Source organism: Numida meleagris, chromosome 2 (genome assembly GCF_002078875.1).
Source record: "Numida meleagris isolate 19003 breed g44 Domestic line chromosome 2, NumMel1.0, whole genome shotgun sequence".
NCBI lineage: Eukaryota > Metazoa > Chordata > Aves > Galliformes > Numididae > Numida > Numida meleagris.
In genome coordinates, this window is record NC_034410.1 from 114,940,569 (window position 1) to 114,966,875 (window position 26,307).

General features: G+C 40.5%; 1 protein-coding gene across 13 annotated transcripts in view; it reads left to right on the plus strand.

Moving 5' to 3' along the window:
* Positions 1 to 26,307, plus strand: part of SULF1 (sulfatase 1) — a 156,229-nt gene that overhangs the window by 75,359 nt on the left and 54,563 nt on the right. For 10 of the 13 annotated variants that reach the window (XM_021386502.1, XM_021386504.1, XM_021386511.1 and 7 more), the window contains 3 exons: positions 11,985 to 12,044; positions 12,367 to 12,601; positions 17,684 to 17,923. In XM_021386502.1, coding sequence (XP_021242177.1) covers positions 12,430 to 12,601; positions 17,684 to 17,923 — 412 coding nt within the window. In that variant the 5' untranslated portion in view covers positions 11,985 to 12,044; positions 12,367 to 12,429. Of the gene's footprint in view, positions 1 to 9,032; positions 9,110 to 11,984; positions 12,045 to 12,081; positions 12,271 to 12,345; positions 12,602 to 17,683; positions 17,924 to 26,307 lie in introns of those variants that run through there. The other 3 variants (XM_021386507.1, XM_021386508.1, XM_021386509.1) reach the window with 3 other exon arrangements.

Genomic DNA, 26,307 nt, shown 5'->3' on the forward strand with positions numbered 1-26,307 from the left:
TGAATTAGCTCCTATATTATGAGTGTGCAGTGTGGTTAGTGTGAACCATTTACACCACCCAGCACATCAGAAACCAGTCAGATCATTTGTTTCATTCCAGCTGTGCTCTTTACATTTACATGGGGCCTCGAGCACAGGGGATTTCAGCTCCCTCTTTTCTGATATATAAAGTTGCACTTCTTTTTCAAATGTTAGCTCCTTTAATCACTCAGCTTTATTAACAGAACAAAACAAAACATCTAAAATCAGCTTTCATCATTCTGTTGAAGTAATGTCCACTTAAATAATAACGTTGTAAGACTTCTCCCCAGTTCAATGAACTTCAGATAAAACCTGAAATTTTGGCTAATTCCCGTAACTGAGGAGCAAAATTTAACCCTTAACGTTTCAGACTTTTTAATGCAAGAGAAAATGTCAGAGATTTCTTAAAAGCTGTGTACAGTGATGAAATAAGTGCAATAGAAAGTCAGTAGGAAGGCTCTTAGACTTATGCTTAATGAGAGACAGAATTGTTATTTGGTGAATGATGAATTCTGGGACTTGCTTGTGTCTTTCAGAAAACAGCCTACTAGTCTGTTGCTACCTTCTGGATTTTGATAAGCCTCTAACTATAGCAAAATCAGCATTTTCTGTGGCACTCTTCATTCCTGATCCCAGAAAGTTCAGAAATAATTAGAAATAGTAAAATCGTCATTTTAGTCAATCAAATTACTTGAAAATCTTCAGTGATTCATTTAGATTACAAGGAAAAGTTCTGTGAAATTTTTGTTTCGCTTAGTTCAGCTCACTTTTGCCTAGCAGTGATACTTCTTTAAACAAACATGAGTATGTATTTGACTCAACACTTATTAGATGGCATCTGTAATGCTGTGTCCAGTTCTGGGCCCTCAGTTTAGGAAAGAAATCAATAAACTGGATCTGTGTTCACCAGAGGGCCATCAAGACAGCTGGAGGTTGGAGTACTTGGCCTATATGAAGATGCTATGGGAGTAGGATTGTTCATCAGGGAGCAGAGATAGCACTGGGGGCTTACAGCAGCCCCCAAGTACCTGGTGTTCATTTGGGAGACAGAGACCAGTCCTTGACAATCATGCATTGCAAGAGGGCAAGAGGCAATGGACATAAGGTAAACAAAAGTTCAGACTGGATATAAGGAGAAAAAAAAATCACCCTCAGGACAGCCAAGCAGTGGAACAGGGCTCCAGAGCATTTGGGCAGTGTCCATCCTTGGGGGTTTTCGTGACTTGAGTTGGTAAAGCTGTGAACAGCCTCATCTGACCTCACAGCTGAGCCCACTAAGGACAAAGAAGTGGATTATCTATATGCTGGTCTAAGCGTTCCTGAATCAGGTCATTGATGTAAGAGAGAAATGCAGTTTATGAGACACTTTTTATATAAGAACATCTCATTTACATTTAGAAAAAAAAGAAGTCCAGTAAAGCAAGCATTGATAGTTCCCAACAATCACTGTAAACTGGGATGCTTCACAAATTCCTTCCTAAACAAAATGAAGGAAAGCACTGTCATTCTGTCCTTGCCTTTCTATCTCCTCTTCGTCCTAGTCCTTCCCATTCTTGATCCATTCCATAGTATTCAGAAGCTTCCTACCTAACAATTATGAATTTCCACTCCAGTCTTCCCTCGCTCTGCATAATACACAGTCAGGTGCTGGAACATAAGGTTGTCTGCCCACTCCATCACTGCTGGAGAAAATAATTCTGTCTGTGCTGTGTCAGGCATCTTAGTAGAATCCTGGCTCATGAGCAGGCTTGCAATTGACGGTCTATAAAGGAAAATGTATATCTTCTATAAAGATTATATAAAATCATGTCTCTTCACTGCTAAAAAAGAACTTTTCTTAATAAGAAGTACATTGAAAATAAAAATATGCATGCTCATATTATCCTCAGTTTCCATGCTTCAAAACTGCCCTCATCTACAGAATCCAAGACTGTCAATCTGAAAGTACCTGTATGTGGGCTTGAAAGATGAAGGAAGTCTTTCCACAGGCATTTTCACTTAGAAAATGAAAGCACATTTATATGTGCTACCTTTTCAAAATATTTTCTGAGATACAGTTATTCACAGAATAATTTCAGCAAGTCATTTTTGAGTCTCTTAGATCTCAGGCTGAAGATTATTTTCAAACAACGCTTTGAGAACAGATATCCAGAATTCAGGCGGAGTGAATTGGTATTCCACAGGCAGATAAGCTGTATATAGTATATTGTGTCCTTGAACGGGAAAGTGTGGCTCTTATTTCAGATTTTTGGGGTTTTTTTTGATAGGAATACTACTTTTCAGATGGAATTTAGTATCTAGATGCTTCAGTTTGGTCTTTTCTCAAGTGTCATAGAATCATAGAATCATAGAATGGCTTGGGTTGAAAAGGACCTCAAAGATAATCGAGTCTCAACCCCCCTGCCAAGTGCAGGGTCGCCAACCACTAGACCAGGCTGCCCAGAGCCACGTCCAGTCTGGCCTTGAATGCCTCCAGGGACGGGGCATCCACAACCTCCCTGGGCAACCTGTTCCAGTGCGTCACCACCCTCTGTGTGAAAAACTTCCTCCTAATATCTAACCTAAATCTCCCCTGTCTCAGCTTAAAACCATTCCCCCTTGTCCTATCACTATCCACCCTCACAAACAATCGTTCCCCCTCCTGTTTATACGCTCCCTTCAAGTATTGGAAGACCACAATGAGGTCTCCCCGGAGCCTTCTCTTCTCCAAACTGAACAAGCCCAGTTCCCTCAACCTTTCCTCATAGGAGAGGTGCTCCAGCCCTCTGATCATCTTGGTCGCCCTCCTCTGCACTCGTTCCAACAGCTCCACGTCCTTCTTGTCCTGGGGGCCCCAGGCCTGGACACAGTACTCCAGATGGGGCAAGTGGTCAGTGGTGGTTAGCTTATTTTGAAATATTCAGCAAAGACCTTAAAGCATCCCCATGCCAGAGGTTTACTGAAGAATCCACAAGAGGTTGGTTTAAGGAGAGCAGTCCTGTTCAATCCAGTAGACATATTTATTTTGCACAGCAGAACGTGTATCAGAATCTAAGTAAGGACTCGGGTGCTGTTTTGAAAATCTTGACTCTCAAATCCATCAGTTGTATTCCTTGCTCATCACTGCTGTCATTCCTGTGACAATTTTTTTCACCCAGCAGAACATAGCTACTGGAACGCTCCTAATATGGGAGTGAAGCTGCATGAAGATGACTTTCTGGTCTTCCTAGCAGTGGGTCAGCCACAAGTCACCCTGGGAATGCCTCTAAAGCACACCCAGGTGTGTGCTCAAGTGGGGATGGTGGAACAGCAAGGTGACAGTAGGCAAAAGAGACTGGAAGGTTTACTGGGATAAGCTGACAAAAGACCCCACGTGCCTGGGCTGGTGCTATACTTTGCACTCCCCAGTGAGCACAGCTCAGAGGACACTGGGGGCTCCTGATCACAAAAGTGAATAAAAATAAGCTCGATGCAGGGGTGATGTACTTCTCAGCAGTGCCTCAAGTCACTGCAACTTCCTCGCTGACTAGTCTTCACAGAAAAGGATATGAAGCATCTGTTTTTGTAGCATTGTTTTGTTTGGTTTGATTGTTTACTGTTACTGCTGTGGTGGTTTCTCTATTGTATAAGTTTGTGAAGCAGGAACTTGTTTAAAAACACATTTATTGGTCTATCGAGCTATTTTTACATGTAAATCTGTGAAGGTACAACTTCATACTACAGGACTGAAAAGCCACTTGACAAAGAGAAGCAACCAAGTGAGGAAGGTCTTCCTTAGAAGACAGTACTCAGGACCTGACCCACTGAGTCTATCTTAGTAGTTCAATTAAATTCAGTTTGAATTTATTGAAAGTAAAGCTTGTTTCAATATAGTGGGACTAATCCAAAAACTAGAATTTATTAAGATTTGTCACCTGAGCTGGAAGTGAAGGAGAAACTCAGCAGACACTGTATGCAGACTGTAGTATATATATGTACATATAACCACTCTTGTAGTGAATGTAAGTACACAAAGCACTGATGCCACAAACAACTTTGCTTTCTGTACTGTAGTATAATAGAGTAAGTTTTTCAAAAGCACTTACAAGAACAGCCCAGTTCTCCTGGTTATTCAGTGGATGGCAGCTACCTAAATTCCCATGGTGCTTGTGGAAGGCCCAGGCGTGTTATCTGTGTTATCAGTAAAAGTACATCTGAGATTCTTTCCTAGGGGTACAGGTGCTGCTATCTGTTTAAATGGATAGCTTACATAGCTTCGCACTGCCGTTTCTTCATGCTTCAGTCCTTACTGTGGTTACTGCACAACCTACCTTAACTTGCCCGTGCAGTAGCAGAGCTGTGTATGTTATGATAAGGAAACTGCCATGTTCTCTGTCTTCTCATGCGTAAGTGGATCCATGGATACTCTGTGCTAACGATGACATATTCATGTTCAGGTTAATCATATCCATTTATTTAGGAAAACAAACTGTTCACCAAATAAAAAAGCAAAAAATCCCACTTTCAAAAGAGTGTTGCAGATCTCTGAGAGGACATAAATGTACGTAAGAAGCAAGTTTTCTGAATTTCAAGAGTAGTCTATCTAAATGAGGCAGGAAAAGCTGTTCTCTTGCATGGTTTCTAAGTCCTGCGGACTTAAAAGGGAACTTAAAGAAACATGCAAACTGTGTTGCTGTTGTTCACCTCTGTGATACGATCTCCCAGCACAAGACTACTTACTGGATCACTGAATCGTCAGTATGTTATTGTACAGCATGTTTTCATAATGGCCCACACTGTTGAGCTGAGCAGGGATATAGCAAAGAGATGTGGTTTTTAAAAGGAATTTTAAAATTACCTTAAATTCCTTCTTACACAAAGGTTACTCTTTCTAGTTGAAATATACTTGGAGTCTTTTAGCAATTATACTACCTGGGAGCTGGAAAGCCACTTTCTTTAAAGGTTAAAATAACCTGATATCAGAAGCCTGTTTGGAGCCTAGTGCACATCTAATTATCTTTCTTGGTCTTAATTATTTAGCAAGTGCTAATAAACTGCACGTATCATGACACTCATGTTTAATAAGCATATAAATTTAATTGATTTTTTTTTCCATCTCTTTGAAGGCTCACAGACACAGAATTCAATCACAAGGCAACGGCATTATAACTTCCAATATAACATCAGGTTTTAATAAGCCTCCTGTTTGCTGCACACATGTGCTTAGGACTGCCTGGAAACCAAATCAGTAGAGAAAAGGGATTACTTTAGATTACTTTGAAATGTGCATTGTTTGAAATGGCCTCTGGTGACCAGCTTTCATGAATGGCTGATTTTACTTGTGGGGCACGTCATCTGGCTCAATTATACCAGCCTCTTTTGTATGACAAGTGCACTTCTTGGTTGTGTTGAAATATGAAATTCTAAAACAAAGTAAATCAGATGGAGAGAAATAGATTTGAGAAACTGTATATTATTAGAAGCTTGTAAATTAACAGGAGACATTCTTTTCTTGCCAAGAAGTATGTGAGAATTTTCTTTTAAAACTCGTTCACAGATTTGAGGTTAATATAAAAATATTTTTATTTGCTTTAATGCTTTTTTAACCATATTAACAGCATTAAAATAAAAGACATATTTTCCTTTTCTCAAAAACAGTTAATTTCTTCTACAGTTATGTATTTTTGAAATGTTATTGGAGTTTGCTGTTTGACATATGAAGTGCTGGAAACTTTTACCCACTCAGAATATCCCTTAACCTGTACAAAGTTATAAAAATAGGTTAGAAAGTGTGCATTAGACTTTCAAGTCACTGCAGGCTTTTTCCTTTCCTGTCCATGTTTGTGAAATTACAATGCAAAAAATTAACAATAATATAAGGTTATGATTCTCCCTGCCTGCAATTACTTTAAATTATAGTTACTTTAATCTAGCCCGACGCACAAAAGATACATCATTACAATACACAGATTACATTTGGAAGTTGAGCAGATAACTGATTGATTAATAAAGTGTGTTGGAAATCCAATAGATAATGATTAGATTAGACCTAGATAGGAACTGCATTCTTTGTGTTCACTGTAAATCCTATACTTTACAACTAAGATTAGAGGATTAACCTTTAATAAGAGATGGTAGATCTTGTTTTTTTTCCTGACTTCTGCTGTACATAAATGTGTTTCCCATGGCTGCAGGCTTGATATTCCCACAGGAAACTGGCCTGCAGATTTACGCTTTTGTGCCTGGTAGCCTGAGATTGCAGTGTTTTCCTTTTAAATAGAAGATAGAAGTGTGAGATGTGAGAAAAGCATTAACATTAATAAACTCAAAACAGTCATCTGTCAACAGCTTTTTCCACTTAAGGACTTCACTGTATTGGTGTAATTGAGAGTTGTTAGCCTTATTGTTGTTGTGGAGTGTTACAACCCTCTAGTCATTAGGGCCATATGATTTTTAAAGAGATTTCTGAACTGCTAGGTTGCTTTGGTGCAGATGAACGTGTCACTTCCCTGAACTTTTTATTATGTAATTTCAATCTATCTGCACAATCATCATGAAATTACTAGTTTTGTCATTTTGTTGGGTTTTGTTCGATTTTGTTGTTAACTGCCCACCTGTTATCATTCAGACTGTGTGTGAGTTTGAGAAGTCCATCCACCCTTTGACGTAAACATCAAATATTCTGAAAAGCTGTACATATGTGGTTGAGAAAACCCTGTTCACTCCTTTTCACCTTGAAGTTCCCACATAGGCAAAAAGTTCTTGAGTGCAGCAGTATTTCTAGATGGACATGTTTCACTTTAAAGCAAAGAACTGAAAGTGATAGGAATAAACCACTGATCCTGACCTTTGTGAGGGCATTTGTGGGTGAATCCACCTCCATTTAACATGATGTTAATGATGAAGATATCTGGCTCTAAAGATAGTCTCACTAGTTTTTCAAATGCAACTGACCAGGTGCCCACCGATGTGACTAACCACCAAAGTCATATTGAAAATTATAAAACATTGTCAATATCATTTCATATCATAGAATGGCTTAGGATAGAAGGGACCTTAAATAAAGATCATTGAGCTCCAACCCCTGTGCCATGGGCACGGCTGCTGACCACTGGATCACGCTGTCGAGGGCCCCATCCAACCTGGCCTTCAGTGCCTCCAAAGATGGGGCATCAACAACTTCTCTGGGCAGCCTGTGCCAGCGCTACACCACCCTCTGAGTAAAGAATTTTTACCTAACATCTATTGTAAATTTCACCTCTTTCAGTTTTATGACATTTCCCCTTGTCCTGTCACTATCAGACTGTATAAGGATTTGATCCCCCTCCTGCGTGCAAGTTCCCCTTAACTACTGGAAGGCCACAACAAGGTCTCACAGAGCCATCTCTTCTCCAAGCTAAACAAGCCCAACTCTCTCAGCCTTTCTTCACAGGAGATATGCTCCAGCCCTCTGATCATCTCTGTGGTCCTGAAGACCCCCACCTGGCAGCAGCAGGAGGGTGGCACCAACTTTGCAGTATATCACATGCACCCTTCCTTTCTCTTCTCTTTCTGGATATTTAGAATTCCTTTTGTTGTGATTTGCTCTTCTACTTTTCTTGTTGAAACTCTGATTTTTAGGAAACAGAGAACCCTGGGGACATACTCCAGTCAAAAATCTTCAACAAAGATAAAACTGTCAAGTCAACTGGTCATATGTAAAATACATATGATGATAGTACTCTTCTGCTTGGGATCAGGAAAGATGATCATACACTTGTCATGATTGATGGTTGGTGTTTTGTATGTTTGAAGATTTTTATCAATTTATTTATACAAAAAATCTGTAAGAAGAAATTATCCAAATCAGTCTTTTGCATAAAAGACATAAGACAATTTATCATGTGTAATGATAAGATATCCTGCTTTTTTTTCCACGCTTTTGATAATTTTCGTCCAAGTTTCTAATGCCTGTCTGCAAATCTCAAAAATCTCCTAATTACCAAAACATTTATTTATGGAATATGTCTTAGTTATATACAAACAAGCCAATTTGTGGAATCAGGGAAACTTAAGTAGAGAGTAATAGTCAATAGGATACTATATAGTAATGAAGAACGAAGAACTTAACAATGAAATTGCCATAACAGTAGGAGTTTCTTCATTTGGGATCACTGTTATACCTCACATTCATAATTTTCTGGGCATATTTATTGCTAATACCAGGAGAACTAAAACTTGAATTCTGGTTCTCAACTCTATAATCACAGTCTATGTTAGTCTTACCTTGGCCAGAGTAGATCCATTTTTGTCTGCAACGCTTCAGCTGTGACTTTGGATCACGTGCTGTCCTCTTCATGATTGTAAGAAAACACCAATAGAGAGTAGTCTTCTCAGCTATTACAGAGAAGCCAAAGTTGTCAGCCCTTTGTTACCACTTGGCTGTGCATTACTAGTCTGGAGCACTGCATATCTCATGGTCTTGGGGATAGCCATATGTCCAGAAGCCTTACTCGTTATCCCCACATTTGCCTTCAGATTTATAAACAAGAAAGGAATCTGTTCATGTAAGGCAGATTCTCTATTCAAGGGTATGTGGAGGCCACATTTGAAATGTATGAAATATAACAAAGTCCACACATCTTTAAAGCTCATAATGGAGAGATACACTTAAGGATATTCAGTGACTTTGTTTAATAAACAAAATGCATGACCTTGGACAGATTTTTATTGACCAAACACTATATGGCACTTTCAGTGAGCACAGTAAAAAATGTGCATGTCAAAACAATGTGGATTTTCAAAGCAAAAATGATCTTTTTTTCAAAACAGACTGTCTCTTGTTGTGTACCAAATTAAATACAAAAAAAACCTTAAACTCTTCTTGACTAAAATAAATATAAAATCTACAGATCGTTTCAGAAGATATTATTCAATATTTCACTTTTCCTCCTGGTCACTGAAGAGACCTAGAAATAAAGTCCTCCTAGTTTTTATTCCACTGACAAAAAGTGGCCCTTCTTTGTCAGTGTAATTCAAGTTTCACGGGTAATTAATTCTCCATGCCAACAAGTTCTTGAACTGCTTGTTATAATACTAGCAGCACAGAACCAACTAAAGAACCAAGTTTTCAGATTTTATCCCATGAAAGGTGAGTACAAACTATGAATTTGTGCTTCTGTGGGGGAAAGAAAAAAAAAAAGAGTGACTGTAACATAAAAATTACATCCAGATGAGGAAAAATAGTCTCTCTGGATTTCCTGCTGCTCTGGTTTCATTTATTTGCTGACAATGTTTCAGTTGTCATAGGTATAATCTTTAGGAAACATATAACTTAAATTTACAAAATAGCATATGTATAGAAGTTACAATCAATGTTTGTAAATTCTGCTAGAGGAAAACATCTAGTACAGACTTGATTTCTGAACACTACACAAAATTTGTTAAGTTTACATCCACATTTGAATTTGAAATGGTCTCTTTTAGAATTTCTCATATTTTTGTCTGTTTCTCAAGACAAATTACAGTGTCTGTAGGGACACTTGTAGACTACCAGACAGTATCCAACACAAACACTGCAGCCTTATCTTCCCTATCAAGGCTGTATTTTGACAGTTTTCTTTACTTCATTTCCTTCTAGAACTGGGAATCAGACTGTAAGAGGGCAGGTTCTCAAAGAATATTTCCAAATAAAGATTTGTCTTATGTAGAAATGAAATTGTTATGAGCGACAAAAGGTGGCATTACTGTGCTCTTGTGCAGGAACAATTCAATGAAACTTGGTTAACTAATTTCATACATGTAGATCAGTCTTTATCATTTCCTTTATCCATCAAGGGGAAAAAATTAGACAGTTGGAAAAGAAACCCTTCATGCTCTCTTTCCCAAAAAAGAATTGTCTAAAGTGGCCCTGACTTGCTTGAAAAATCTAAAGCAAAATGATTTTTTTAAAAACCAGCACATCCCAAAGAGGGTAAAATGAAGAATGCTTGTCAATGTTAATTTGCATTAGTGTAAATTTTATTAGCACTAAGGTGTAATTGTCAGGAACTTGCAGTTTCATACTGTGGGGGATTATTCAAACACATTGGTGCCAGTGTTTGCTCAGTGCAGTCAGGATGACTGCACTTTCTGGGTCAACATTGTCTGAAAAAGTTTGCTGTACAGTACAACTGATGTAAGAAACTAAACATTGAGTCTCACTTCACGTATCCTTTCACTCTTTGTGAGGTGAGTCAAAGTTTTGCTATTTAAAGATCAGACGTAGAGAAATCGTATTTCTCCCTCGCACCAAGAGCATGTAGTGTCTGGTGTCTGTCAGAAGAATGCTTACTTCTTCAGTAATCTCGTTCTTTAGTGCTTTTGTTGGCTTCCATGCTCAGCTTAGAACAAATACAGGAAAACTGAAGTATTTTTAATAGTCAGTCTGGACTAATGACAGACTTCCAGTCTGCTTACTTGAGTGTTGTGTAATCACCAAAATGGCATTTAATTTTCAATGCCCAGCCCCGTTATTGGCTTTACAGTACTATAGTGATCATCAGAAGCTGCAGTGTTTGGTGGGGCAGAGACAATGAAAGACAGGATCTCTCTGCAACACTTGAATTTTCCTTTTAAAGACATTCACACTCTTCTGGTGTAATTACAGCCTGCCAGAGTGAGAAGCATGAAACTGTTTAGCTTGTGAAGCTTAAAATAAAAGGTGTATGTGAAAACAAGAACACAATCCTTTCCCTAGCAGTCCAGTACCAAATCCCTTCCCCTCCCTCTCCTTTGGCTTCTTCCCTGAAATTTAGAGCACCTTCCAATTAATGCATTTTTAGGTGAGTGATGGGACCTCTTTTTTTTCTTTTTTTCTGTGTTGCTTTCATTACACTGTTTGCACAGAATTGTGGATTTGTTGTTAATGCTGTTTGTCTCAATACAAAACTCAGGTTGGGAGTACAGATCTTTTGAATGGTGCTCCGGTCTCATTATATCACGTCCACCCCAATTCCCATGCAGCCTTCCCCAAAAGCAGATTTCTTGAATGTTCTTGGACTTTAGTGGTGGTGTGGGGTTTTTTTTACCAATTGATGTCACCGTGCTTCATCTGTAGCCCCAAAACTATATATGTGGCAGCTCAGTACCCTGGAGGGAGTAGGCTTGACTCCACAGTTTCTTTCCCACCCCTTCCCTTTTGCCCCCAGAAATTCCCTCCCTTCCCTTGCATAACAGGACGGTTTTGCAGTGCTTCGCTCAGTAATCCAAAAAATGTTCAAGTGTGAGTGGCTGCCCATTCCTCCCCAGGCCAATCAGTCATTCTCAGCCGCAGGTTTAAATCTGCTGCAGTGAAGGCAAGCCTGTGTGCTTGCATTGGGTCTTACAACAGCAAGGCTGTTTGACTGACAGGCATGGAGAGGGGGTTCTGATAACACACCCAGCCGAGTCTGGAAACGGAGTATCAAGGACAGGGCTGTGCCAGGGGTACCGTGCATTATGGATGAGGCACGCGGGTCCATCGCTGATTGATTGAGGGACAGTTACACTCCTTCACAATGCTGGGTAAGATCATCTGGACTGTCACTTAATATGAGCTTTCTTGTCAGCGGGAAGATGACTTTTCATGTAGTGATCCAATGCAGATTGCAAATGACAGCCTTGCTCTCCTCTCTGCTTTGTAAGGGTTTAGCCGCTCGTGCAGGTGAGTTAAGCTAAAATAGCTTTATTGCTTGCCAGGTGCCATAGGCTGGAATTAACTCTTATTTACAGAATCTCAGGCTGCCTATAAATGTTGCAAAAGCACCTGCGTTTGATGGCAGGATGTGTATGTCCTTGATCTCTAGCAGCCAAGGTGCCATCTAACTGCTGCATGGGTACGTATGGTATTAAATTAAGTAGGTGAGCTTAGGGGAATGCAAATTTTTTTTACTCTTCTATTTCAGGACAGAGAAAGAAGCTGTACTGAACATTTCTGGAGACTTTGAAGCACAGGCACAGTGCTGAGGTCTTTGACTGACAGACCTTCTGCTTTCTCCTTCTTGCAGGGCTCCTCCTACAGATGTTCTGAACACGTCTGCGTCCCAGCAATTTTGTACTGTGCCCAGGTACTGATTGTACAGAACATGCTGCATTAAAAGAAGCACGGGGTGTAAGAGTAGGAGCACTGTGAGGAGTATACCAGGAATCATGCCTGTACAAAATGCAGGCACTGGCGTGACTTCAAGCAAAAATTATATGAGAAAGTGTAGTTGCAGAAGGACTGAGTTTATTCTTAGAAAATGATAGATTAAAGCTCCTATTCAACAATATGGCTTATAGTCATGTCAGACAGTATGTGTCAGGTTTGACTTCCCTAAGAATCATCTTTTCACTGTGTGACTGGAAGTTTAATTATTGCTCGAACAGAATTTCTTTTCCTCCTTGCAGGTCCTGAAAACTAGAGTTCAGGCACTTCTGGATCATTTTTTTCCTTGAAATACTGGAACTACTATGAAGTCCTCTTGGTTTGCACTCCTCTTGGCAGTCCTCAGTACTGAACTGCTGACAAGTCACTCTTCCACTCTCAAGTCCCTGAGGTTCAGAGGCCGTGTGCAGCAGGAGCGAAAAAATATCAGACCAAATATCATTCTTGTGCTCACGGATGACCAAGATGTGGAGCTAGGTGAGAAAAAATTCTTATTTGCTACTTCATTTCCTTACTTGTCTTTCAGTAATTTCTGCCAGGCAAGTACTTTAAACTCAGAGAAGGCAGTGGTCCTGAAACGCTATCAGAACGTGGGACGGATTTGGAAAATGGATTTTTGTTAACCCATAACTTTGAAATTTATAAGTTTGTTAACTTATAAATACTTAATAGTATTTATAAGGTTTAATTGCAGGCTTTAGGAAATACATGCTTATCAGAATCAGCTGTAAAAGGACATAAGATTAATTTTTATGTGAATTTTTGCACTATTTAAAACGTATCTGTTTTAAAGCTATGGCCCATCTATAACAGTACGATAGTTTTGTGTTCACCAGTTTACTAAATATGTGAGCACAACCTGGATATATATATCAGCCAGAGGTGATTTTCACATATCTTTTCTTAGGGTGGAAAAAGTTAAAACACTTGGATGATGTTCCAGGAGACCTTTGAATGTTTTCCATTAAGTAAGTTAGAAAGATATTATGATGGTTATGCATACAACTGATTTTTCATTCACTGCCTGAAGTGAAAAATGAAGGAGAGAAAGAGGATCATTTTAGGTTACCCTCAAGCAAATATTTTAGTTTTGGGGGTGGAAGGTAGGATCAAAAAGGTGAAAAAATGGCAAAAAGGCATGCTTTTAATAAAAGTGTGGTGAATTTTTAAACAAAATGCCATGTTGAAAAATCAAAATGCTTCAGTCGTAAAACCTGTAACAAGATAATCCATTTCTTCTAAAATCACATACATTCAGCCAGAAACCTGTAGACAAAAGGTGGCCTAGATCTAAAAGGAGCCCCGGAAACTCCTGAGTTATTAGCATTTTTGTATTTGTCATTATACAATAATAATTTAAGCAGTCTTTTCGGATTGTGAGAATACAATTAATAAATTGTATTTTCTGACTGAGGGTTAATCCTTTCATGCGGCAGCTTTCCCCCAGAGCTCCGCAAGCAGGCCCTGAGATCTGAGTACATCTTATCTATTTCATTTCTCGCTCTTTCAAACGTCTGCTGTGTTTAGCTGTGCTGCATAATGAATGGCTGTTCCTGGCTCTATTTTTGGCCTAAAATAGAGCTATTACAATAGGAATGCATTTCTTCTGGATAGAGTTGTTCTGAAATTTTCACTAAAAGGGTCAAGTCACGTCTTCCTTTTTGTGGTCAGAAAGAGCCTGCGTTCTCCGGGGAGCTGGGGAAGGTAGGTCAGCAGACACACGTCTCTGAACAGTGTTACCGATGAGCTGTCCTCAATCTTGCGAGAGGGTTTGCAAGTGGTGAAAGAGCAGGAAGGATGTGGCAAGCCACTTTGTTCATTTTGTGGAGCTCCTCTCTTTGAAAGCCGCACTGGATGCTCACAGAGGCTCTGGCTCCTATTAGCAAGCAGTTGAGCAATAGCCTGGACATACATGCATTCCCACTGCACTGAATGAAGACGCAGGTTTCCCCTTTTCATAGATCATTTCACAGGAAACAGGATTCAGCCTCAAGACTTACTGTACTGCATTATTTGCACTTCTACTAATAAATCATTCTGCTTATTTGAAAAACAAAGCCATACTGTTTTCCATGTGTGAATTATCCCCTTGCCCCTTTTGTGATTCCTGAGAAAAAATCCCAAGTTTCCCAGAGGTCAATGGGAAGTAACACTTTATGCCACAAACAGAATAAAGCTTAGGGCACGATTATCCAAAACTCACAGGACTGAAAGTCTCTCGATATGGATTGTTTGCTATTGTATTCCCAGCATGAACATTTCTAAAAGCTGTTCTAAATGAATGCTTGAACATAAAAGCATATAAGGTACACTACAGACTTCAATCAGGAAAGATTTGTCTCCAGAGCGTGTGTAAGCACTGAACCAAAATATTCAGCTGCCTGAGTGGAAATGATATACAGGGGAATTATCCAAAGTAAAATTTGCAAGAACCTGAGAGCTTGCATTTAGTTAGTGCTCAAAGCAGGCTGTCATATCGATCTGTACTGTCCCCCTGAGTTTTGCATTCTGAATACAAAGAAGTTCAGCAGAGCCGCTGTCTCATACAGCTTATCAGATAAAACCCCCAAATTGCTCCACAACCCCAGTCAGTTCTTATACATGCTGGGAGGAACGTGGCACAGAGGAAGGGTATTACTGATCAGCTTGCAGATGGTGGCTTAGCCACTATGAAGCAGCCTGTCCACAGCCCTTGAGGAAAATCAGCAAGAACTTCGGTCCCGGGGCTGGGAACTGATTGCTCAAATTGGACCTGTGCACCTTCTGCCCCCATCAAGGTGCTGTAGGTAGAGGCAGGACTGCCTGACACTCAGGCAAACTCATATTTGGCTCAAGACAAAGCACCAGGTTCCACAGGAGCACTACCGAACAAAATCCAAATAAACGGATTTCTATCTATAGTCTATGCTGAAAAAATGGAGATATGTTCTGAGATTTTCAAGAGTCCATCACTTTCCATGAGCTTTGCTTTCAAACAAATTAAGACAAGATGGTTTTGACTGTCCCATTGTAGAGATGTCCACCTGTGATACACGTGAGTGAAAATCTATAGCAGCTTTATGACTCTTTATGAAACCCTGGTTACCACACATTTCTCAACATATGAGGAAAATAGACGGAGAGGTGACACTGAATTTTGTGTTTGACAAAACTTGCTCATTTCTGTGTCCAAAGTGGCTGTTCCCAGTTATCTGGTTCCCTTCAGGTGCTTCCCACTTGGTCATGTAGAGCGCGAGCATCCTGCTGTCAGACAGCGCCTGAATCTGCATGCCCCGAAGACTGTGGGCCAGATGGTAGAGAGCACAAGCTGTGAGGAGAGCTACAGACAGCAAAGGATTATAACTTCTACGAACAAGTTTTATCTCCTGCTTATGTTTTCTTTTCTAAATGAGGAAGTCTCACCTGCTTTGAAGTGTCTATTCCAGAATTTCCAGAGGGGCTAAATCTATTATCAGTGTCAGTAAGTGCATACCTGGAGGAAAAACTCGCTCATAAACAGCAGGTTTGCAAGAGTAGAGGGCTGACCAAGCAGAGGAATGAGGAAGCGCTCTAACAACTATTCATCTCCAATGCAGAGAGGCATGAAAGCGCACAGCGGCCCTGCCGCTGTTAGCATGCATTAGAGTAGCACAGCAGTGCACTCCCATCCGAATACCTACAAGCACTTTGCAGCGGAGCTCTGTCATAAACTGACATTTCAAAAATGAGAGAGCTATGTTAAAAAAAAAAGGGAGGGTGAAAAGAAAAAGCCAACCTTGTGTCCAAAATAAAGACATGTAGAATGAGAAACATCTCTCATTTGATTTTTACTTAACAACTCAGTGAAACACTCCCACTCACAAATGGAAGACCTTTTGTGCTCAGGGAGCTCTTAGTCATTATCTTACTTCTCTGTATCTCTAAACACGTGGTTTTTATCTGTACTGAGTTCAGGAAAGCACAAATGCAGATGCTCTGTATTTAGAGAAGAAGGTCTCTGAAAAAGGAAGAATCCAAAATGAATCTTTGAGTATTTATGCTCAGGGTACTGAATGTATCCTCAAAGACACACGTATTGGTACTCCACGAGGAAATACTCAAGAATCATACAATCACAGAATCACAGAGTCTATTAAGGTTGGAAAAGACCACTAAGATCATCTAGTCCAACCATCAACACATCACCACCATGCCCACTAACCATGTCCCTCAAGAACCATAAACCATTTCAAGAACTAACTGCTTCTTCCTCTTTTTTTTTAATGAAACAGTTGTGATGCAAAAAAATTCACATTCAGCACTGACTCTTTAGCCCAAAAGCAAAACAGAGCATGCTGAACGTTATCTAATAGCATACTTCATAAGATTTTACTGCTTACATCTAAAGCTGAACATCCTTGGCGGTTTTATGTTTTTACAGATATTTCTTTCCTGGTTTTAAAACTCTGTCATTGTTTTTTAAGTGATCAAAGCACAACCACCAAGAAAAACTCTTATTCTATCAGTGGAGTCAATGCTTTTAATTTTAATTTTACATTTAAGCTGACTGCTGTCAATTACGAAAAATGAATAGTAAAACCAAAGGAGAAAAACAAAGTAGAATTCCAGAAATGTCTTTTTACAGCCAAAATTGTGTAAGTATTAAAATTCGCAGGCATGTTTCCTGGCTGCATACTGACATACCCACAGTTCACGCTCACCCTTCAATCTCTGCTCTTCTGGATAACCAAAAGAGCAAAGTTTGACAGCTGTCAGCAAGTACTGACAGACTCTATCAGGAACTGTTCAGCCTTTTTGCAGTCAGAAGCGTGCAAGCCCTGCCTGCCTCACCTCGTTTTTTCTAAAGATGTTTTAAATGACCTCCAAAAATCTTTAAATTGAATCAACGCAAAAGTGTGTTGAAAATGCAAGAGTTTCTTGAAAAAGGTGCTGAATTTTGCTAATACTTTTTGCATACATATTCATCTCCAAAATCTGACTTCGAGCACAATGTGTTAGTTTTGGAGCCAGCCATGCTGATTATGAGTCCAGAGAAACTTCCCCATACGAACATCACTACCAAATTCTCTCTTTCCCCTCCCAGCCATCTAATCCTTCTTTCCCTTCCTCCCTCCATCTTTCTGTCCTCTTCTCTCCCTCTGATTATCTGATAAAAGAGAAGAAATTGTAGTAGATTCATTAGCAACTTCAGAATTTTACATTTTATTGGCATGTTGACGCAGTCTGTATAAAATACTGTTTTCCTAGAGCAGTGTTTGAAGAACTGTTGACCTATAAATTTGATACAGCTCTGAAGTTCTAATGCTGTATTTCTAGATTAGTCTGCACTTCAGCTTTGTTTTGAAGCCTGAGGGGAAAAAAAGCCAAACTCAGTCTTTCTGGAATCCTAAAAAAATATTTTTCATTGATATAAAAAAAGATTTTATCTTATCTTCTAAAGTTACCTAAGTTACGGAGTAGTAGAGACTGATGTCTGAAAGAAAGCTAATCACTGATACTCTGCTTTGAATCACAAAATAGCATTCAGTATGTTCTAACTGCTTTTAGCAGCAGAGTGCTAATCAGTTCCACTTATTGCAGGGTCCTTACAAGTGATGAACAAAACCAGACGGATTATGGAGAACGGAGGGGCATCTTTTATCAATGCCTTCGTAACCACCCCGATGTGCTGCCCATCACGTTCCTCCATGCTGACTGGAAAGTATGTGCACAACCACAACATATACACCAACAATGAAAACTGCTCTTCTCCCTCCTGGCAGGCCACTCACGAGCCACGCACTTTCGCCGTGTATCTCAATAACACTGGGTATCGAACAGGTAAGAGTTAAACCAACACAAGCTCCTTGTTCAAGTGAAGGTGTCTTGAATCACTGTCTAAAATGAAGTGACTATTGTTCAGAATTGGGTTTATAAAGAAGTGTTTAGTGTTGTGGGGAGGGGGGGTGGCACGGCCTACTGGTCCAGACTGGCAGCTAACAGCCATGTGAAGAACCTCTTTTGTAATGGAGCAGCGTATTTTCATGCTCAGATGTCCCAGGTGAGAAATAAGCTGTTAGGCATTTACACCTAGTGAGAAAGAGGTGCATTTTCGTGGCATTGTGGGTCTGAACTGGCAGCTCCAGCCATGATTATGGTCAGTGTTATGGCCTGCTTGCGGACAGCTGCTAACAGTTCTGGGGGAAGATGTCAGGGCCAGACGAGGGACTGGTGCCAAAGACCTCACAGGAGTAAAGTGTCTGTCATGGGAGTGAAACAAGGTGAATGCTATAATTTAAGCTTAGCCATGGGGCGATACTTCATTTGCATTTTCTGAGAATGAATAGAAACATGCCTTTAAGAAGGATTGTTCTACTGTGCGCCAATAAGATTTGATAGTTTTCTTGTAAATTCCTGGTGGTTTTCCGTAGTCAGGAGATCTCTTTCCTGTCTACAAAGAACTCTTCTTATTCCCTTCATCTGTGCTTCAGCTTGATGTAAAACCTGATTCATTTATGCATCACCTATCACCTAAGATTCAATCTGCAGACACATCAGGCTCCAGCCTGACTTCCCCTTCCCATGTTCTGAGAGTTGTGCGAGGTCATCAGGGTGCAATTTGTCCAGAAGCATCGTTTGACTACAAAGACTCTCCTTTACAGGACCATGTAGACACAGATCTCAGTGCCAGCTGTGTTCTTTACAATGTAATTGGTAGGGAAGAAGTTTGTCTCTATCAGTGGTTTAGGCATAAGAACAGATTGCTTTCAAAACATATATCAGGCTAATGTCTCCACACTGTCTGCTTGTCCTAATTCTCTTAATGCTGCTATAGCCAGAGCCTCACATTTATCTGCCTGTTTGCCATCATTTCTTCACTGCACAGACAGCTCACTCTTTCTTTCTCTCTCTGTAGTTCTGGAGAGCTTCTGCATCCTGTTTACAAAGCTAAAACAAACAAATATTTATCTTCTCTGAGCCCAGCACACGCACTGAATAATACTCCAGTCTCTACTGAGCTGATTTCTGTGAACTTGCTGTCAGAGTACAGCACTGCTAAACCTAAGTAAGGGTCAGCACCAACGCCTCTGAGGAGAAAGAGAGGGAAGAGCAAACTGACAATAATTGCTAGAAAAGGTGCGGAAATGACCATAAAACCTTTCTGCTTGGTCAGCGTCCCCTTCATGAGGAATCTACGTTTCTTGTTCTTTAAAAAGTTCAGTATCTTATTGACTTGTCATATAGCCCTTGCAGAATTGAATGCTCCTGCATAAACTGGACAGCTGTGGCAGACTTTGCTGTCACTAGCTCTCTGCCCTTCTGGGGCTAAATGCTCTGCTTTGGGTAAGTCTGCACCGCTGTGTATTATGAAGGCATGTGGAGATGTCTACTAAATGCAAGATTGGTCCTATGAAATGGAAAGGAACAAAGTGGTAAAAAAAAAAAAAGGAAAGAAAAGCCTTTTCAGAGACAGACTGAGGGAACACAAGTCCTGAAACTAGGAGGGCAGTTGAGTTTTAACAAAGGGCAGGACAGAGAAAAAGAACATGGAAGCAAATGAAAATACATTAATGAAATTCTGTTTCTGACCAAAGCATGTTGTTTGACCCTGTAGTAATATGGCCCTAAAGAACTTACTAATTTACTCTTTGTAAGATGAGCCCACTTTCCAATTACCTCACAACTATTTCCTGAAGTTGCAGCTTAATTAACAGCTGAACTTATGATACATTTTTCAAGGACAGTGTTGCTCATTAAAAAGTCATCAAAAGTCCACTAACCAACTAATAATTTACATTTCAGAGCTAGAAGGTTTAATAAAACTGTAATGATTCGAGAATACCTGGGAGTCAGAAATAATTGGGAGCAGAAAAAAGGTAGCTAGGGAGAAAAGAATGGCTACATGACACACGAGCTCGTCGTGACTCTGTGCTGATGCTGCAGACGCTGTAGGTATTCACCCTGTGCATTTCTGTGGTTTTTGAAAGAAAATCAGTATTCACCTCAGAGGGCAATTGAGACAGAGGAAGAGAAAGTGAACAGCCAAAGGCCACTTGCTGTTTGGTGGCCAACCTTAAAAGGAACAAGTTTGGAGAACCCCAGTGCTATATACCAGTTGAGACAATGTGCTATACCTTGAATCTGGTTCTCTGTTTGAAATGATGAGGATTTAGCTTTCACTTTTTGCACAGGGTCAAATAATTATATAAGCCAGTGGAAATAAGGGGGTGGCAGATTGTTTATACAATGTTCTTAGTTCTGTTCACACCAGATAGTTTCCAACATTTATAAAGCATTCGCTGTCTAAACCTGCCTCAGCCTTAACTAAACCCTCTACGCTGCAATTGATCACACAAGGGCTGGCTGCTTATGAGGAGAGTCCTGCTAAAGCCACGAGGACTCCAAGCAAGCACAGCAGTCCATTTAAAGAGAGGTCTGAAATGTGCTGTAATAAACTGCAGTCATAATTAGAGCCCAGTGGGAAAACCTGACAAAAAACAGACATTTTTTCTTTCCTTTTTCTCTTCTACTGTTCTACTTCTGTTCTACTCTGAAGTGACCTAATAGAGATGTTGCATTTCCTGGGAACATCCTTTGTTTAAAACGTCGGTGCTAAATCACAGGGAGGAACTGTGCTGTGAGGGAACAGGGCAGACAATATTCAGAAACAACACTGCCAAACCAAAATTACTTTTGCTTCTAATTATCATTAAAAAAATCCAAAAACAATTAATGATGTTGCAATGTTTATGGTTTTCCTTAGTCACCAGCTCTATGCTAAAGCAGAAATGAGTCAGCTGCACAGCTTCTTGACTTTGAAAATCCACAAAATTGGTGAAATTAAACTAGAACTTGTGGAATGTCGACTAACAGTAGAAAATCAAAGGGGAAGATACACAAAATAGGTAGAAAGAGAAAACAAAGCAACTCTGGAGAACTTCAGAGATGAAACATTTGTTATTATTATGTAGACTGCAGCTGTTCATATAGAGGAGGAAAGAGGGTCTCTCTGTAATTACTTTCAAATTTCATGGAAATTGTCAGAAAAGCTTGAGAAGTTTTCTTTCATCTTGTAGTTTTGAGACCAAGAAACATCTCATCAGCTATTAAGATTCAGAAATTTTATTTGCAAGATTATTAGATGCAGGAGTTAGAAGTTTTGCTTAGACCTTTCCAGTGCTGGTTATTTGCAATCCTTCCAATGCTCCCTACTGTTGAAGTCTTTTATTTTTTTAATCTTTTTAATCTTTCTATCTTTTACTCTTTTTTTTCCCTGTCCTTTCAGTACATTCTCAGATGCCTTGCAGATGTGCCCTTCAACACTGTCAGATCACACTACTGTACACTTACACAAATGTAAGGGAAAACTCAAGGAGTGCACTACCTGAACCTTGGCATCTTCCAGTAGGCAAGGAGGGATGTTCTACAATTCAGTGTATCTGCCTCCAAGCATTATTTTAGTATTATAGAAGAGTGAGCCATGACAGCAGCACAGCCAATATCTAGGAGACATAAATGTAACCATCATTTTCTTGCTACATAGTGTGTCAATCCTTCGTATGCTGTAGGATTTTACATTTTTATCAGCTGAAGTTTCATAGAATCATAGAATCATAGAATTAGCTAGGTTGGAAAAGACCTACAAGATCATCCAGTCCAACCATCCACCTACTACCAACAACCCCACTAAACCATGTCTCTCAATGCTACCTCTAAATGTTTCTTGAACACCTCCAGGTACGGTGACTCAGCCACCTCCCCGGGCAGCCCATTCCAGCACCTGACCACTCTTTCAGAAAAGTAGTGTTTCCTAATGTCCAGCCTAAATCTCCCCTGGCACAACTTGAAGCCATTCCCCCTCGTCCTGTCACTAGTTACAAGAGAGAAGAGGCTGACCCCCAGCTCACTACAACCTCCCTTCAGGTAGTTAGAGAGAGCAATAAGGTCCCCCCTGAGCCTCCTCTTCTCCAGACTGAACAATCCCAGCTCCCTCAGCCACTCCTCATAAGGCCTGTGCTCCAGACCCCTCACCATCTTTGTCGCCCTCCTCTGAACACGCTCCAGGGCCTCAATGTCTTTCTTGCAGTGAGGGGCCCAAAACTGGACACAGTACTCGAGGTGGGGCCTCACCAGGGCTGAGTACAGAGGGAGAATGACTTCCCTGCTCCTACTGGCAACACTATTTTTGATCCAAGCCAGGATGCCATTGGCCTTCTTGGCCACCTGGGCACACTGCTGGCTCATGCTCAGCCGAGCATCGACTAATACCCCCAGGTCCGTTTCCTCCACACAACCTTCCAGCCACTCTGCTCCAAGCCTGTAGTGTTGCCTGGGGTTGTTGCGGCCAAAGTGCAGGACCCGGCACTTGGTCTTGTTGAACCTCATTCCACTGGCTTCAGCCCAGAGATCCAGCCTGTCCAGATCTCTCTGTAGGGCCTCTCTACCCCCAGGCAGATCAACACTTCCTGCCAGCTTGGTGTCGTCTGCAAACTTACTGAGGGTGCTCTCAATGCCCTCATCCAGGTCATCAGTGAAGATATTGAAGAGGACAGGCCCCAGCACCGACCCCTGGGGAACACCACTCGTGACTGGTCCAGCTGGATTTAACTCCATTCACCACCACTCTCTGGGCCTGGCCCTCCAGCCAGCTCCTTACCCAGCAAAGAGTGTACCTTTGAATACCTTACCTTTCATCCCTTTGAATATCTTAAGAGAAATATACATTTAAATTTTTCCTCCTGATTTAACATACATATGCATTCAGAGCCCTCTCTGCTGAGCGCTACCTTAGAAAATGATTACCTTCTAACCCTCTCTCCTCTTAGCCCTTCACAGCCAATGTAGCTGTGCAGGACAGAACAAGAGGCTGCTCTGGTTCAGCAACCACTGACTGCCTCAACAGGCCAAACTCAGGATCAGGCTCTCCTCTTACACAGTTCCACTTGAAAGACCAAATATCACCAAATTAGGCAATTATATGCTTACTAATTTGATTAATTGTCTTTATGAGGACATATTTCCCAAAACTTTATTCTTTGCTCAAAAGTATAAACTGATCAGCATAAGATTTAGGGTTCATGCATGCAAATGTCCTGATAGCATTCTCAGCCTTTTATAGGACAGAAATGACGAAATATCAAAGTTAGGCAACATGAATGCTAATTTCTAAATACTCATGTTTGTAAAACTCAGAACTCTAGAAGTGGTGGGACAACAAGATGCTTCTTGTTGTATTCTTTTGACATTGGTCACAGAATACTGTGTCATGATGAAAAAGAAAAGGTCATTTCCTTGACATCTAGTTAATATTTTCAACAGTTCACATCAGCTTCTGTTGTACGTCAGTTCACATCTGTCAATTAAGGGTACCTTTCTTAGTGTAGTGGTCAAAGAACTAATAAAATGCTGAGGTGACTAGATTGAAGGCTAAGCAGTTTGGAGGAGTATTTAAACTGTACATCAATTCATTCTGACACACTGGACAAGTTAATCTTTGAAAAAAGGTGCAGAAACAATTCCTTTTGAAGGTGTAGATAGATTATACATTTCCTTTGGAGGCAAAGCCCCTGTGTTTCCTGTTAATGGCCTTACAGTACAATTCACTGACAGCATACACTACTTTTAATCTGCATCATTTCAATGGCCCAATTTGTATCCTGCATCATACACCACTGCAAAACAGAGAGGGCGTCAGGATGTGATACACAGGTGGGAATGATTATACAGGGAGTGAGTCCTGTTGATTTTTTTTTTATTTCTAAAGTGAAAATAAAGAAAAGGAGAGAGAATCCCATGCTTTAGGTTCTTCCTTAATTGGTATAAAAGAGGCCGGGGAGCATCAAACATCATTTAAATTGTTAATAATTTAAATAATTTAAAATGTGCTTATACATCTCAGAGTAAAATTGCACTTTCAGTCAAATTGAGAAATGTTCAAGTAAAAGTGAAATATGCTGAATATATTCAAATTGTCCACAAAAAGTGAAATATGGATGAGAGAAAAGGCCGAAGAGGATAACGAGCAAGATTTTCTCATTCTGACTATGAATACTTTTGAAGTGAGACATTTTTTTGGTTTCAGGACATCATCAAAAGCTACTGCATGTTTGCCTACTCATGCTTAAAACAGAACTCTGTGCTACTAAACATTGTGCAGAAAACCATACAATAAAAGATTTTTAGCAAGGTTACACATTCAAGTTCTTCCTTTCAGAAAATCTGGGTAGAACATTGTGTGTGCAACTAATCCATCTCTCCTGTTCATGCAGCCAAATGACAAAACTATATTATAACATATCACTTTTTGAAAGGTTAATTTTCCTCTGTTGCAAAAGAAGCTAGACTTCTAACATCCACATTGGTAAGGATGCAGTCCTCAGATCTCACAGTTAGCATTTTTTGCTAACTATGCAGAGTGGGATTTGATCACATACATGGTGAGGTGGTTCCAGTGCTACTGAAAAGAATACACCAGTGAGACTCAAGAGACCTTTACAGGCATTGCTGTGTACTCCCAGTGTCCAAACATTTAATTCCTCTGCGTTTCTGTCTCCCCTCAATGCACAAGCTCAGGCCTGCAGGCCCTGCAAGGCCTCCTGAGCCCTGCTCTGAGCCTTGTCCTCCAGCCTGTCTGTCGACAAGTCGTTCCACCCTCCTTCCCTGCCTGGCGTCTAGTCAGTCCTGACAGACACGTCCTGTTCCCACTGCTTGCCATTAGCAATCTCCTTTTCCAGTCCACTCAGCAAATCAGTTTCTCCCACCCCCTTGCCTTGTCAGTCACCTTCTTTCCCCTTTCTTCACTCCTTGTCTAGTTTCTCGGTTGACATCCCCTGTCCAGGGCCCCTGAGCCTCCCCTGCTTTTTCCCCTCTCTCAGTTCCTTTGCTAGCTCCCCTGGGGCCCTTCCCCAACCTGCTTGTCCTTATCTGCTCACCTCCTGCCCTCTGCATTTCAATCAACTTTCTCCCGCCCGCTGACACCACTCACAGGTGGACAGGGAATGCCCCAAGGTGCCCATGCAAACTACAGTGTTCTTTTCAAAACTGAGCAAAAATGTGGACAGGGTTAACTAAGATGATAAAAGATGCCTCCTTGACTGAAAGTCCATCATGTTTTTTGACAGAATTTGTGCTCTCATTGCAGAATGTGGAAGTGCTATCAAATGAAAGCTCACATAATTTTTTTCAGATGTTAGATGTAATTCCATTACTATGGTTCTCAAAGGTGGCTACTGTTCAGGCTAAGAAGTTTCAAAAAATTCAGCCCGAGGCAGACATCCAGTGCGGAAAATTTCTGTCCAAGTATGAGAGACTTATAAGCAACTGAAAACAGGGTCTTATAATGAGAAGTGTCAGACAACATCAGTACTGGAAAGTGCTACCAGGCTGGCCCATAATACAAGCTTTGTTAAAGACATCACCCAGGCTAACGATTGGTATATCAAGTTATAGCCTAATGCCTTTTGCAACTGCTGAGTTGTAAAACCTTTAATGCTCTTTCTGGTTACAAGGGAACCTGACAGCAAGTGGGAAAGACCCACAAAGCCAGAGAACGAGTAGAAAACTTGAGGTTTTCTACTGTGGTTAATTTACAAGACAGGGAACTGAGAGATCTGAATAATATTCTTGGCAATGCCACAGGCTGCCTGCATGTCTTAGGCCTAGCTGAAGGTTAACCTCTTGGTGCCTCAGTTTCCTCAAATAATTGTTGAGACTGTGCTTTTTTCATTCTCTAAGGAGGGCTGGAATAATGAACTGACTTTCTTCAGTTTCATGACATGATACCCTAATGCTTTATAATCATTCAGCAGATAGGAAAAATCGAACTTCGCAGTTTTTAAGCTATCATTTGCATAATGGGAAGAAAGCAAGGAGGAATTTACTGGAATAATCTGGAAGCTGCAGTTTTGTTGGACTCTGTCCCCAAAAGCATGGCGTCACCGTGTGTCAGCACTGAAATGTCATGTAAACAGTGCTTTGTAACTCTTGTAAATGGTTTCCTGACTTTGTTAAAGGAAGTGGGCTGACTGCTTAAAGCTCTTGTCTGGGTCATGGTGACTAAACCTTACAGAAGAATGCCTTTCCAAAGGCTTGCTTTTGTTTTAAATCAGAAACATTCCCATAAACTTAAACAAATAACAGGGGTGTAGGAGCACAGTATATGTCCTTTGATCCATGGAAGTGCAGAGATGTGCCTCCTGTAGTCACAGTCCAGTTCACCTGTATGC